Source organism: Drosophila ficusphila, unplaced genomic scaffold (assembly GCF_018152265.1).
Source record: "Drosophila ficusphila isolate 14025-0441.05 unplaced genomic scaffold, ASM1815226v1 contig_636, whole genome shotgun sequence".
Lineage (NCBI taxonomy): Eukaryota > Metazoa > Arthropoda > Insecta > Diptera > Drosophilidae > Drosophila > Drosophila ficusphila.
In genome coordinates, this window is record NW_025064569.1 from 41,767 (window position 1) to 57,455 (window position 15,689).

Below are 15,689 nucleotides of genomic sequence, written 5' to 3' on the forward strand. Positions count from 1 at the left end.
GCATCAGGCCGTACTTCTAGCAGACATGAAACTCTCACATTACCATCTACAAGACGTCGCCAAAGCTGAACCACGGAGTGGTGTCGACATCATCCGTAATTATGGGCTCTCTGCGCGCTGTCGCCGGCCCATAAAGGTTGTAGCGCCTGGACCCGGCGATCACCTCACGGTACCGCCTTACCGGGGTCCTGGACATGTGCAACTCCATCAGGTCCCAGTCGTTGACGTCGCGGAAGACTGAGCGAATCATGTGCATTCGGCCCAGCAGCTCGGTCTCTCGCAGTCCCTCGTATCTGCGCCCGGTGCGGGCTCTAAATGTCTTGTAGACCTCGCTCTGCTGTTTGGTCTCCGTTGCCGTCTGAAGCTCCTTGCGGTAGAGAGCCCTGATTCCGCGGCCAAGATGGCGAATGTGCTCAAAGTTCCGGACGTTCAGTGCCACCAGAGACACGGCGTCCAAATTAAGGAGTTTGTGCCCATCAATGTAGTTCTCTCGAAAGGTTTGCTGCAAAGTAAATTTCTTTAAAAACATGGCTACATTCCTCTCTTCGCAACATTAAACGAAAACAATTTTGCTGTTTTAAGCTTTTGTATAAGAGCATTCAAAACTTATTTTCATCATTTACACATTTATAATCGCTCCTGAGAATCCTGCTTGAAAACACCGGTAACAACCCCAATCGTCAGAACGGAAAGTAAATCACAACCACTAAACCCATGCAAAGATTACAATTTTGACTTCACTCAGAAGTTTGCAAAACCAGTAACCACATTACAGCAACAGTCGACATGTCAATCTGTCCTTCTGTCTGTTTCTCCGCCTTTTAGTCTCTCTCTGAATCATTGTCTTATAACTGGCTGCTGTTGAAGGTAATTATTTCATATTAATATTAATAAAATTTCATTTTTAAGTAATTAAAGCCTATATTTATTAACCGCTATTGAACAGAAAAGTTAAACAAAATTTATTAAGAACCCGTCTTAACATGTTATTGTTTGTTATTTTTAGATTCGATTTTTGGTTTCCAAGGTTTTTCTTTCAAGTAGCTCAGCTCCCAGCAACACTGAGATCTTTTTGATTCGATAGAAAAGGTTTGTGGAAATCATATTCTCGAGGTTTGAGTATATTAATCGGAGACTTACAATTTTGTTCAGGCTGTGTAAAGATTCCGTGTAATTTGGAATTTCATATCGGTTTTCAAAATGTTTTAAATACCGATGACAAAATACGACGCCATTACCTACATAAAAATTATTATAAGTTCTATCAACTTTTTAGATAGATATTCAACATTCAGTACCTTATGGATGAAAAATCTGATAAACTGTTTGGGCTTGGAGAAGGAAATGCATTTTGTTTTTCATCAGTAACGTTAACAAGAGTTGTTCAAGAGTCGTGCTGGAGTTGCAATTCAGTTTCGCAACAACAACACAAACTATTTTTTATGCAAGCAAAATAAACCTTCAATAGCCTTATATTAGATTGACTTATAAAGTGAAATACCACGGGAACCGCAGGGAACTTCTCGAGAAATTGTAATTGTAATTCAAAAAGAATTAAATTGTAAACCTAACTACCCCAAAAAACTAAAGACTATATTTAAAGAAGGGTATAGATAACTACATTCAGTACTAAGAACATGCTCTAAATTTTGTGGTTAGGTTATTTAGCTGAGCTCAAATTCCGTAAGCTCTTAAACTGCGGGCATAATGTCAGATTTTCTATAAAAATACTATTAAAAAAGCTTTGTCGGGTTTGCTATTATAGTAATTATTTAGTCGTCCGACTGTGTATATGTTTTCTTAACGCCAAGGCAGTTATCGCCCTCATAACAGTTGATAATATTTCACTAAGCAAAAAACTATAGATCAAAAACTTACAGTACACTTTCCTACTAACACCGGTTACTATTAAGATGGCTTCTCTTGGAACTTTTCAAAAGTCACCTCATATTCCGGATAACCGAAATTGCGCAGCCAGTCGGTCACATCGTTAATGCTCCACTTGAAGACCTCAGTCCGGGCCTGGGAATCTACGACGGCGGCGCAGAGATTGAAGAGGGAGTCGGGTGAAGCTTTGAAAAGGAGCGGCACGTCCTCTTTGTCGTACTCCACGTCCGGAAACATGTAGCTCGGATAGCGGAAACAAAACTCTTCTTCGTCCTGCGGCGGCTTGCAGATGTCCAAACTATCCATTCCACTATTGCTGCGCAGCAGTGGAGACGCCATGGACGAAGGCGAGGGACTTGAGAACGGCTCCATTCGAGTGGAAGTAGCGTACTGTTTCGTGGCAAAATAAATTGAGTTGCCCCACAACGTTTTGGTTGCGGTTTCTCCTCAAGAACAAGTGGCATTCGTGCCTGTTTACATCGTCTGATTGCGTTCCTCTTCTTTCGAGTTCTATTCACTTTTTTATACTCTATGAAATTCAAGAAAAATGTCTCGAAATGTGTAACAATGTAACAGCAAATATTGGCTCCAAATATGTTAATACGGTCCGTGTTCCCTCCAAAATATCAAAAATGGCTTCAAAGCTTACAAAATTGTTAACAATTAACCATATCATGTAATGATTTGTTTAAAAATCTACATTATGCATTATAATTATACTTGCACCTTCAAGGATCGTAATTTTTGCAGAGAATATAAAATGTCACCCTCTCCAACACAATTTTCCGGCTTCACTTCTTGTAGCTGCATTTGCATATCCGTTGTTTTTTGGGTCAATTCACAGGCAGGTGGTGCTAGGGGGTTCCGGCACCAAGTTCACCCGGTGGGGTGGAGCGCCGAAAAGTATGCTATTTAAAGGCAGTCACGACAAGATTCCTATTAATAACACGATTTTCGCTTCGCAGTTTTCATTTTGGTTTTCCTTACTGGGAGGAGCATGCGATAATTTAAGGGCGCACAATGGATTTTCGAGCGTGCACATCGATGATCTGTTCGTGAGCAGTTTTGCGTTTTTTACTTGGGGAAAGCGGTTGGGTTCTTGGCCACCAGCTCTGTTACCCGCATTATGGAAAGGCGGCAGGCCGCAGACAGCGCCAAGCAGGTGGAGTTCGCGGAGATCGCTCAATTCCACACCGATTAGCCGCGGAAAAGAGATGCCGCATCAGCGTGGCCAGTATTTCTCCTCTGGCTCCGCCCACTGGCGCGAATCGCTCGCATTGGCCACGAGTCGCTCGCCATGGCCTCTGCGCGTCGAAACCGGAATCGCTGAGCCGTCTGTGCCTGCGCCTGAGTGGGAGTACGGGAACACATGGAGAAATCGGTAAACAAATCTCGCGGTCGAGGAACAGTCCCCGACTGCGCTAATGACACAGCGGCGTGCCTGTGTGTAAACAACCGAGCTGTGTAGCCAGTTTCCCATCCGTGTAAGGTACAGTGGGTCGAGGTCTGACAGTATTCGTGACGATGAGACTGAGCCTGGATTCACAAGAATAAGTCCTAATCATGAGCCTTTACTCGAATTTTACGTGGGCTCTGCCACAGGCACCATATGGTTAGTTTTGGTTGAGATACAGGTTAAATAAACTCTTTGTGAGCTGTAAGGATCTCATCATTTGAACTTCAAGAGTTTCGAACCACCACAACATCATATAAATAAAGCCACTTTTGCCCCACTGCTCACATCAGGAGCACACAATCTCAGCGAGATCAACCTAACCGCAATCGATCGCTGGCCGAGCGTGCTCCCTAGCGGGTTCCGATCAGTTCTGACTGGGATGCCTTGCAAAGCGGTTTGACCGGAGGCGCGCAGCCCTGAAAGTATTCGCGATCGCCGTATCGAACCCGTATTCCGACGAACTGAAATTCCCGAGCAATGTTACTACACGAGAGTGCCGCCACCATGGAACAGAGTATGCCCGAGAACCTCAGCACTCACGCGTGCGGCGAGTGTGAAGTGAATGCTCCTCTGACGGACTGCCGCGGTTTGGGGGAAAGTGATCCTGAGGTGCCGTCCAAAGGGTCCACAGTCAGCACGTCGCCGCCCAAAGGGTCCGCAATCAGCTCGGCGCCGCCAGCCACAAGCAACACCAAAGTGAAGCTCAGTTTTAGTGTCGACCGGCTACTGAGCTGTGAGCCCGGCGAGCCGCACAGGAACACCTCCTCGTCGCCCTCGGCCAAGTCCTGCTGCGAAGGGGGGCGTCTTCTCCTGCTGCTCGTTTCCGCACTGCTTCAGCCAAGCTGGGGGCGAAACCCGTAAGTTCGGCCATGCTCCCAACCCTGTACCTGCGGCACCCACGTCCACGGCCCCGTACCCTTTCGTGGGACTCGACAAGCTGTATCCCAGCCTGTATATGGATTACAAATCAGTGCTGAGACCCACGCCGATTCGGGCAGCAGACCACGGTAAGAAAATATGAAAGCAAATGCGACTACACCGTGTTCATCGGAAATTAATATCAATACGAACAATCTAACTGAAAGGATTACTTAGAGTTGATTAGAGAATTCCTTATTTGGGTCAAACACGCTTCCTGATATTGGCATAGGTGATATGCAGATTACCACTCAATGGTAATATTATTGTGCTGAATTTATTCCCTATATGCTTTTGTCATAATATACGGATCGTTGATGCTTTCGGGCAACGATTCTACTGTTGGTGAATGCTCTACTTGCTCATAGTCTAGCATGCTAGTAATATAGTTCATCTTTCATTAGGTATCTTTAAAAACAGAAGATATTTCAATTTTTCACCATTACCATTTTCTTACTATATTTATAATTTTTTCCCGATCTTATCAAACATAAATCAAAAAAACTTTGGAAAATGATTCTACATTTGAACGCTGAAAAACAAGCACTTTGTGCTTAGGTACTTATACAATATAGACGCCCGATCCCGTTTGGTTCGACATTTGTACTAAACTGCAATAGGAACCAGTCTTTTAATAACACGCACTTTATACAACTTTCTTTCAAAAACAAAATGGGCAAAGACATTGGCCTATCAATCAATAACTTTTAATAAAACATTTAGGGCTTTGGCAAAGCAGTTAAAAAATAAGGTTAACTAAAGGTAAATTGGTTCAGCTCATTAAACGCTAAGTAACGCGTATAATTAAAAGGAATACTGTATTTGTTTAAGAGAATTTAACAGGTGAAAGGAACCAATTTCGACCCCATAATTATATATTCTCTTGACCAAGATCGTCAGACGAGTTAATCTGTATCTGTCCGTCCGTACGGAGATCTGTCTACAAAACCAGAATATTGCATTTTAAGATGTATAGTCTAATTATCCGTATGCAGAGCAAGATAACATAAGTTTGTCACGCCTAGGATCGAGAGGCAGTCGACTATAGCCTTCTCCCTTTTCTAAACATTATAAACTAGAGAAACAAAAATAAAGTTGAGGAAAGTTAACGTTCCCGGAAAGCAAATAAAGAATACGTATGCCCCAATAAACACATTATTTTTGTTTGAATTATTAGTTGATCTGCATCCATATTGTGCAATATTCCTGTGGCCAACTGTTCCCTTCCTCACGATATTGATGAAAACAATTTGTTTGTTGAAATCGACAAAACAGAGTCAGAAACGATTCGGGTATTTACGTTACTTCCTGCTGCTTTCGTATATCTGGGGACGACGACTTCTCCTGGATTGCTGGCTGGCTGAGCACTTTGATCATGTTTATATGGAAACAGAAGCATAATCTGAAATGTTTCGGTTTTCGAATAGAAATTTTTCATTGTTTAACAAGTTGCTTGGGTTTTATACATGTCGCTTGCCCCACTCCTCATGCATTCAGTTTCATACACATTTCTCATCAAGTGGGTGCTAACGAACTGAGGACTTTAAATGAATGCAAAGGAGAGAATGAAACACAAATTTCTTGCGCTAAATGCGTTTTATTTTTATGACTAGCAACGATTACCTGAAAACAATAGCGGACTAAAATCGGAATTATATTAGATTTTGAAGATTTTCTTTAAAACCAGTAACAATGTTACCAAAAAATGTAAATCTGTTTAAATTTGTTAGCGTTAGGCAATGTGTTTCACAATTATTTTTTCTTATGTGAAAAAGAATGGTTCTTATAAATTGCTATCCAAAAGTAATCCTTTTTAGACTTAAAATTAAATATATTCAAAAAATTTAAACGATTACTGTTAAACCTTGACTGAAAATTTTGTTTTCCTGAAATACCCTCATTCTATATTACGCCGAATTTTCAACCCTTGCCAAAATGAAACTAAATTAGCGCTGTACTGAAATAAATTGTACTTTCCATATCAATGAAACATTAACGAAAATTATCATCAATATTAAACGTTTTTCAAACACATTTGCGGAGGAAAAAATGGGGTAGGCAATTAGTAAGAAGAACAAATTCGACAATAGCTCAATCAACAACAGATCGGTAAAAGAGAACAGACTGGCCTGAAAGGTTTCATCAATCCTTTGGCCACCTTCAACCATTGAAACTTAAAAGACCAAAGTCGAAAATGAACAACAATTTATGAACGAATTAAGAATCACTCTTTAAAAATAAACTTGAGGCTTGCCGGATCGTGGAAATCGTTTGTGGAGAAACGTTTGTTTATTTGCTTGAGCAATTGGCCCGTCATTCATGGGCAGATACAGATAGCTATCCATCTAATTGCCCTCTATAATGAATTGTTCCGCTGGTGAAGCGATTAGGAAAGGGAAGAAGGCAGCAGCGGGGGGAGAGATAACAAGGGGGTATCGACAGGCATAGGTGGAGAAAACTTTGGCCTGTTAAATGCCGCAAATCTGTGATAGATTGGGCGCCACGGGTCCAACCTGCGCGACTCGCCATTCGAGGCTGGGCTGCCGTTGAGGCTAATGACTGGGAATATCTGGCCGATGGATTGATCGAACGAATACCTGAGTCAATGATTGGGAGAAGCTATGCGGTGCTTTTTGGGGGCCAGGCCAAAGGCCAAGTATTTACACAACCACCCACTGCGGTGGCCTTTCCAGGAGGAGGCTACTCCGCGGCTGCCTGCCGCGTCCAACCTGCCGAGCGCAAAAGAATTTCGTGATGGATTGATTGCATCGGATCGCACATCATAAAATCATGGGCCAAGCGAGATCTCTTGGGTTCTTGCACCGACTATTTGTTGCTGTTTGCCTGTCTCGCCTGGTGATGAGTAGCTTGTGGTTTGTTGTTGTTCTCTGGTTCCGGATCGATCGACCAATCGGTCGATTGACGGAGCAGGCCATTGTCTGATATGGAAATTCTGTCTGAACCATAATCCGGCGCCGTGCGTCTAATTAATTAACAATTTATATGTTAATCCAACTGTTAGATGCACTTTGAAAGCGCTCAAAGATCCCTGATAAATGATCGTCTTTGTAAGATCGTTTCCGAACTTTGAAGATTTCACCAAAGTTCCCAGCAGCAGGGGAGGGCTTCCAGTGGCAATGGGGTTTACTATGCACCGAGTTCGCATTAATGTTGCTTTGTATTTGATAACGTATGTGAAGTTAACTTAAAAACTATCAGACTATCAAAAAACAATTAAATATCAGGACGGAGATAATGATTTATATTAACCTTGTAATTTCGAACTAAAAAGGAAATGAGTAAAGTGCAAATAATTTTGTCGTTTTGATCAACAACATGAGATAACTTACAGCGGTCTTACCAGATAGTTTAAAAATCAATTCTTTAGTTAATGGGGTGCTTTTTATTTCCCTTGTGCTGCTTTAAATGTGCTTTCATTTGATTTTAGAGTAGGGGAGGGTGGTCCCATACCGACCGGTCGTACCATACCGACCCCCCCATGTTTCTCAGAGATGGCGATGCTAGCCGAATTGTCGGTAACTTCAGTGAAAAGCTGTTATAACACAGACATTTTGGAGATAGATAGCCACTTTGACTTATTTTGTTTCACTGCAATTTTTCCGTTTGTTTTGTTTCAACGCCTGTGACATTTATTTTTGAGCTTTACTGAACTTGAGCTTAAATTTTTTTTCTCCGCATAAAAATCGGAGAGTAAATTTTTCTGATCGTTGATAGTCCTAGCTTTCACTCACATAATTAGAATTACATCGCTCTTTGCGTCTTTAGTTAATGCCGAGCAGTTAATCAGAAAAGGTCGTGGTGGTCCGAAACCGACCGCTAGGTGATGGTCCGAAACCGACCCCCATTTATTGGCAGCTTAATATGTCATAGCGTATTTTTGAGGGAAAATATGAAAAAGTAAACAAGATTCAGTAAAGAAAAGTAACAGAAACAGCAAAAAGATCAGAAGAAAGCGAAGAGACAGTCATCAACGAGCGGCTTTCGAAAAACAACGCGAAAACAACGCGAAAACTTACTATGAGAAAGAGGACAACTCAGACTTCATCAATTGACTACAGTGCCCTTTATTTCATACATTAATTTTTATTTTCTGGAAAGAACCTTCAATATATTTCTTAATAAACGTCAAAATCATTAAATTCTATTTTATGTTATTAAATTTTTCTGTTAAGAAATAGGGGGTCGGTTTCGGACCACTACTTTTGAGTACGACCAAAAAGTAGAGTTTTATATTTGCCTGAATATCTAACGCTTCAAAGCACCTACGCACTAACTAATCATTTAGATGTATAGTAAACTGATCCCTCTACATAGTAAATTTTTGAACTGAACTGAAAAATTGATTTTTCTCACCTTTATCGCTTTTGCCTTTTAGGGGGTCGGTATGGGACCACCCTCCCCTACACTTTTCTCCGGGCGCAAATTAAGAATTTTGTTTTGTGGTAGCGCTAAATCAGATAATGAATTTTTATTGGCCTTTTTTAAAACATCGCGCTGGGTGAAATTCTTTTGTTTGTGTGCTCTCGGCATGCGCCTAATTGTTTCTGTGGAGAGCGTTTTATTTACTCAAGAAAAACACTATGCATTCGTGTCTATTTACGTTGCAACGGAAATGCGCTCCTACACTTGTAGATACAATTGTATCTCTATGTACATATATCAACATTGCCAACGCCATCTGTGCATCTGCATAGGCTAATAACGCCTTAATTGGCCTTTTTGGCATTTGGTTTGTGTCAACCATCAGGGGTTTGTTATAATGAGTTTTCACCAATTTTCAACACCTCAATGTTGAGCACTGTGCTTCCCTCACAGCGCGAGCTCATTAATTGCCGGTTTTCAGATTCATTTATAAATATCAGTTGCCCCAATCCCGTGGCCCCGTAAATACCTTAGTGAAATGTGTTAACTTCGAGGTGCTATCCTAAATCACTCGGAAGCCTTCACAAGGCACGCTGCATTTATGCAGATGCATCTCGGCAAGGATGTGTTTGTGGGTCGTAAATTTGTGTTGCTGTGTTTAAGTTTCATTCGATTTATTTGCGCGGCTTGCCAGGATACTCCATATTTACGACTTGGTGAATATTTGTTGGTATTTTCGCATTTTGGGGTAAACTGCGAAAATTTGTTTGGATAATTAACAATAAATTCGTCATATAAGTCTTGGAATTTTAGCTCTTGCAGAGGAATTTTAGCTCTCTCAGAAGTTTACAAAGCAGCGAAGGAAACACCGTAAAGAATATATATTCTTGATCAGCATCACTACCCGAATCGATTTATGTATGTCATCATGACAGTTTATTTGTAAGCTAGTGTGATTATTGTTGTTTTCATCACACTAGCTTGATTTGTTAGGTAAAGAATTTTCTAATGAAGAATCACTATAGCTTCAATGCAGTAAGTTATTTACGCATTTTGATCAGAGTTTAGAAATTCGTTGCATACATGGTTATTAAAAAGTAATTTCTACTACTACTATTTCTATAACTACTAAGTCATAAGGCTACCATCGAAATGGGAAAAATAATGGAAAATAGTTCTTCTCGAGTGAGTACGGCCACTTTATCTCTAACGTTGTAAGGATTGAACTAACAATAGATAACGAGAAGAAAAAATCTTTGTACTATAGATTTGTGATGCGTCTAGTCGTTTTATATATTTAAGTTCTAACTGAATGCTATATACGTTCCGGCGCGCCTTTCTAGTTTTTAATATTGTTGTTATAAACCCTAAGGGGTGTAATCGTAATCCATCAAGGAATTTGCGTTAAAAAGTTCGCAATTCGCTGGTAAGTCGACTACTGAGCTAAAGCGTCTAGCTTCATCTAATTAACTGCCAACTGTGCGATAAAAAGGTTCCCCTCTTAAGTGCGAGACATGTGACAAAGAGTGTTCAGTTTTCCAAAGAGCAACTGATTTAGCTGACAGTAAATGGAGAAACATTCTGTAGTCCGACGGTAGCTAAATCATGTTATTTGGAGGAAAATATTCAGGATCTTATGCAAGAAGAACCCCTAGTTTTGCCTGCAAGACTATAAATCGCAGTAAAACCAGTACGAAAGGCATCATGTATCAACATACATGCATATCCACTGTACAATTTTACAAACAGTTTTTTTTTAATTACCTACATTGTTTTATTTATCGAATCTTGTCTCTTCGATACTGACAACAAGTATTCAAATCTTAGCCTAATACATACATTTAATTAGTTAAAAATAAGTTTTTAGAAGAACAGCTCTTGCTATTGTTGCTGGTCCCTTTGCTGGGCAGGTCCCTTTGCCGGAGTCGTGTATGGCTAGTGTTCCAGGTTGAGGAACGCGCAAGCCTATTTGGATGAGCCTGTAGCTTGAATTTATTTCGTCTTTAACAGATCCCACACTTATTTCTCAGTGAATTTTTTCATTCCGTATGTACCAGGGTGCCCCAGCTATAGTTCTCAGTATCTTTGATTAAGCTCTCTCAAACAGTGATCCTATCATTGTTATCCCTCTTCCAACAAGAGACCGACTCCAATTCATTTTTATACCCTTGCAGAGGGTATTATAATTTCAGTCAGAAGGTTGCCACGCAGTAAAGGAGACAGCTTAGACGCCATTTTTCCCCCCGGATATATATTCTTGATCAGCATCACGATCTGAATCGAAATACGTCCTTACGTCTATCTGTTTCTATGTAAACGAGTGTCTCAGTTTTAAAGCTATCTTGCTTAAACTTTACCAAAAAAAAATGATAACGTAGTTGTTTTTTATTCCACGAGCATGATTTTTAAAACATCGACTTTTTAACTACCCTTGACCGAGAAAACTATATCATATAACTGCCATATGAAAGATCGAAAATCTATACAGAATTGACTGAAATTAACGGAACAAATTGGCAACGTTGTCATCATCAGAGAAGCATACTTTTTGGAATATAGAGTTTTCTAATAACTCTCAATATCATATAGCTGCATATGACAGCAACAATCTTCGAAAATATAGAAACTTAACAGTAAAATTAACATAGCTTCGATGTTGTTTAGCTTTTATGTATTTCGGCTCGCCAAGGCTATTTTCCTTTCTTGTTCAATCTTTCCTTTAGCAGCTATCCGGTATATTAGGCCAATTTATGTTCGTTTTGTTCGTATTTCAAAGTTTATAAAAATCATGCGTGTGTGACATTATAACTTTTGTTTGTAATTCAGAGGTCGGTAAAAACAACAAAAAATCACGTTGTATAATGAAAAAGAACGGCATATAATGTTTTATTTTGTTTTTCGACCATTCCTTTCGGAGCGATATAATATCGTCGTCCAATCCGGGCCGTTCCGTCATAAGTTCTAATACAATACCTAACCAGCTTTTAAAAAAGTTTCAGCGAGATAGCTTTAAAGTTAAGAGACTAGTTTACTAAGAAACATACAAACGGACACCAGAATTCGTCTAGATGGATTCAGAATGGCAATGCAGACCAATTAAACTTCTTGGTGTCTGACTTCTTCTCTGCATTGCAAACTCCTGCAAAATCTTTTTTCTAGAATATTTTATTAAAGATGAAGTAGTTCTATTAATCTAGTGCACTTAATAGTTATTACTGCAAGTATCGTATGTTCTCAAAAAATGAGTATTGATAAAGATGTGACTTCGGGTGGCCCTAGCCACTCTCTTACTTTAGATTAAAAACAAGAAAGGAAACAAGAAATTTAATCCGAAATTCAATAGTAATTAGAACACGCCATCTGGAAGAAATCAAGTCGATCTGATCAAAAACAATGGCGTGAGAACTTTTTATTTCGTTCTCTTGTACGGGAGCTATCCGATATAGTCGGCCGATCCGACCCGTTCCGACTTACATATACATATACTGCGAGCAATAACTACACCACTTTTGGGAAAGTTTCAGCAAGATATGTACCTTTAAAACTGAGAGACTAGATTGCGTAGAAACTGACAGGAGGACAGTCGGAAAGAGGGAAAGACGGAAAGACGGACAGACGGACAGACGTATTTCGATTTAGATCGTGACGCCGATCTAGAATCCACTGCGTTGCAAACTTCTGACTGCAATTATAATACCCTTTGCTCTGCAGGGGTATAATGAAGTCGCAATGGAGTTGCAAATAAGCGGTCAATCGAAGTCAGTGTCAAGTATAAATTTAAACCTAAAATATGCCTTAACCTTCCTTAAAACATTCAGAGATGGAAAACTACTTAAATCCCAACCTCGTGTGCCCCATGTCGTGTTCGATCACCTCAAATAAATTTCGGTTTCTTGAGATAATTGTTGTTGTTTAGATTCCCACTAGTGGTAAACAAAATACTTTGCCTGAGCCACAAAATGCTTCAATGATAATTTCCAATTAAGTGAAAATTTTATTATAAACAAACCCATTTAAATATTTTCTCCGTTCACCTTATTGATCAAAATATTTTACTCAAACAATGCAAGGTTTCATAATTGGGCTGCTTAGATTTTTTCTTTGGGGCTGCGATAAATATATTATTTCCTCCGGATGCGGTCTAAATCGAGCGGGTGAGGATGTGGATCATAGGTAATAGTGGACTTCCTATAAAAATAAATTATTTTAGCGCTTTACAATGGGAGGAATAAACATATATGCTCAAACAAAACAAGAGCAATTGAAAAAAGTATGCAACGAGTAGTAGGCAATTGACTTTAGTCTTAATTTCTCCAAATTCTACCGTTCAACAGCCGCGCCCACGTACCCCACTCTGGCCACAAACGCGCTACTCCGCTTCCATCACCACCAGAAACAGCAGCATCAACAACACCATGCAAAACAGCTCCATCAGCAGCATAAGCCCCCGCAGCACAACTCGACGACAGCTTCGGGGCTGCTGGCGCCCCTTCACAGCCTTTCCACGCTGCATCTGAATCAGCAGCAGCGGTTTCTGGGCAAGACGCCGCAGCAGCTACTGGACATCGCTCCCACGACTCCGGCGGCAGCCACATTACAAAATGGTGGCCACCCACAGAAGGCCAGCGGCGGTGCTCCAAGCAACGCCGCAGGAAACAACAACGGGAAGCGCAAACGCTCCTGGTCTCGGGCCGTCTTCACGAATCTACAGCGCAAGGGCCTGGAGATCCAGTTCCAGCAGCAGAAGTACATCACAAAGCCAGACCGCCGAAAGCTGGCGGCACGGCTGAACCTCACCGACGCTCAGGTAAGTGGCTTACCTGCAAACATGGCTGGTCCTTAAGACATCCGCTCCTCAAAGAAATGATTCGCACGCAGTATTACTAATTAGAACGGTCGCAATAACGAATAATGAATAAACATCTTTATCGTCTTCATGAAATCGTCAGTCATTTGACCTCCTGTATGTTTTTTTTTTGGTACAAGCGTAAATTTTTAGATTTAGCAACTCTAAAACTGCTCGTTGAATGACAAAGCTTCATTTATTACATCGGACATCTTTATTATTCAGCTTTCTTAGGAACCTTTGTAAAATTGATACACCATTAAAATACAAGAAATATAGCTTCCGTTTTTTGAGACATACAAAATGTTAAAATGTTAGAAAATAATATTTTTAAAATTTCAGAATTCATAATGTGGCTGCCTTAAGAACGAAAGAAATAAATCAAAATAATTGAAAGTAAATATATTGTAAATAATATGTCATGTAAAAAAGGACATAACATTGTTGTTTAACATACATATTTACTTCAAAAACTGTACACTGCACAATTTACTTCAAAAACTATACAGGGCACCTTATTACAGTTGACCTTATCGGGACATCAACAAGACAAAATCTATAAGTAAATTTAATCTTTAGATGCAAGAGTGTTAAAGTTTCGGTTTGCCGGTATCTCTACCTCTTTCTCTCTTTTCATTAATTTCAGGACAATAGCTTAATAACATAAATAAAACCAATTTGTTTAAGTTTTATTTAAGCTACTTACCTAAATTTCCGTTGATACACTTGCTTGCAACTTCGTCACAGAACAATGGCAAGCACCTTAAGTAGGTAGATATCGTTTGTTTTAGTTTAAAAATAACCAAAAAAAATTGTTTGGTCCTCTTGGTATAGTGTGTCTTTCCGGGTATAACAACGTAAGATCGTAGGTCCCTTGAAAGTCGCTATAACCGGATTCTACTGTACAGTAGAATCCTGTTATAACGACTCCGCTTATAGTGTCCGTCCGGGTATTGCGACGAAAACTCGATGGCTTGATTGGTCCCCAGACAGACTTATACACTTACATCCTTTTGCTTAGTGCGTCTTCCGGGTATAACGACGAAAACTCGTCGGTCCCTTGAAAGTCGCTATAAGCGGATTCTACTGTATTTATTTGAAACGGTTAAAATGGGGCCCGATATGTATTACGTTATTCAAGCCATCATAAAAAAAATATATTTATTTCGTTTATTACCATTGCATCAACTAGGTGAAGGTGTGGTTCCAAAACCGACGCATGAAATGGAGACACACAAGGGAGAATCTAAAGAGCGGTCAGGAGAAGCAGCCCAGTGCGGTCCAGGGAGGCGGAGGTGGCTTTAAGACTTCCACGGTATCAGAAGACAGCACAGCCCACGAGACGCTCGACTACAGTTCCGACAGCTGTTCCAGCGCGGACTTAAGTGAGCAGGCCGACGACGACGATAACATTGAAATTAATGTGGTCGAGTAGACCAAAGTTCTGTAAAAATGTGCTATGTATCGATACGCATGTCAAATGTACATTTAGATGTATTTATTTCAATAGTTACTAACAGTTATGTACACAAATACCGGAAAATGAATTTAAATTATTATAAGACTAGATAAGGCTATATTTTTATAGTATTTATTATATATATTATATTTTATTTACAAAAAAAATACTTAAAAATACATTTTGAAGTAAACTGCAAGTTTGTATGATACCCCTGCGTTATCTTAATTGAAAAAGTTCAGGTGTAACCATCTGCGATATTGTTTTGGATACTGCTGCAGAACCCTCTCTTGGTTTTACAAAAAAATATCAATATCAATACACAATGCTACTGTCAAGCGCATGCGGCAGAAACAAAAATTTAATTAAGGGAATACCGCTGCGGTCAGCAGAATATAAAACTTGGCGACAGCAGGGAGACCTTCTCTAATCTAGACAACGATATAAAACGATACGACAAGTTGGCCAAGCGCAGGGGAGAGGCTATCCAATAGGAAAGATCAGGGAATTGATATTAATGGAGAGAAGCACAGTCGATAGGGTGAGGCAATTAGAAAAACACTGAGAGTAAACTGTTGGTGCACGACATTGAAATATAAGCTACACTGCGTTTATTGTTATTGCCGGTCTCTTCATAGGAGTTAGTAAATTCTTTCACGTAGCTTGAAATAAAAAATAAATAATAAAAACATTCAATTTTAGTTTACACCACAAATAATTAATAATTGTAGATTATATTT

At 40.0% G+C, this 15,689-nt stretch overlaps 2 protein-coding genes across 2 annotated transcripts; one reads left to right on the forward strand and one right to left on the reverse strand.

Moving 5' to 3' along the window:
- Nucleotides 1–21: 21 nt before the first annotated feature.
- On the reverse strand, nt 22–2,259 carry LOC108088111. Its single transcript, XM_017185762.2, has 2 exons — nt 1,945–2,259; nt 22–502 (listed from the first exon to the last, which is right to left on the reverse strand). Exons 1-2 carry the CDS (start codon nt 2,257–2,259, stop codon nt 47–49), a joined length of 771 nt encoding a protein of 256 aa, XP_017041251.1. The 3' UTR covers nt 22–46.
- Nucleotides 2,260–3,521: 1,262 nt separating this feature from the next.
- LOC108088104 (homeobox protein H2.0) lies at nt 3,522–15,057 on the forward strand. Its single transcript, XM_017185757.2, is given in 4 exon segments — nt 3,522–4,138; nt 4,140–4,350; nt 12,979–13,451; nt 14,683–15,057. Coding segments are annotated over 4 exon segments (1,245 nt in total). The 5' UTR covers nt 3,522–3,820; the 3' UTR covers nt 14,926–15,057.
- Nucleotides 15,058–15,689: the final 632 nt, after the last annotated feature.

What these genes read in the sequence shown, in the direction of transcription:
- LOC108088111 (XM_017185762.2), bottom strand. Translation starts at nt 2,259, where the DNA reads ATGGAGCCGTTCTCAAGTCCCTCGCCTTCGTCCATGGCGTCTCCACTG. An exon ending in TCGGTTATCCGGAATATGAG is followed by an intron (nt 503 to 1,944) that starts GTGACTTTTGAA and finishes TTTACTTTGCAG; the next exon opens with CAAACCTTTCGAGAGAACTA.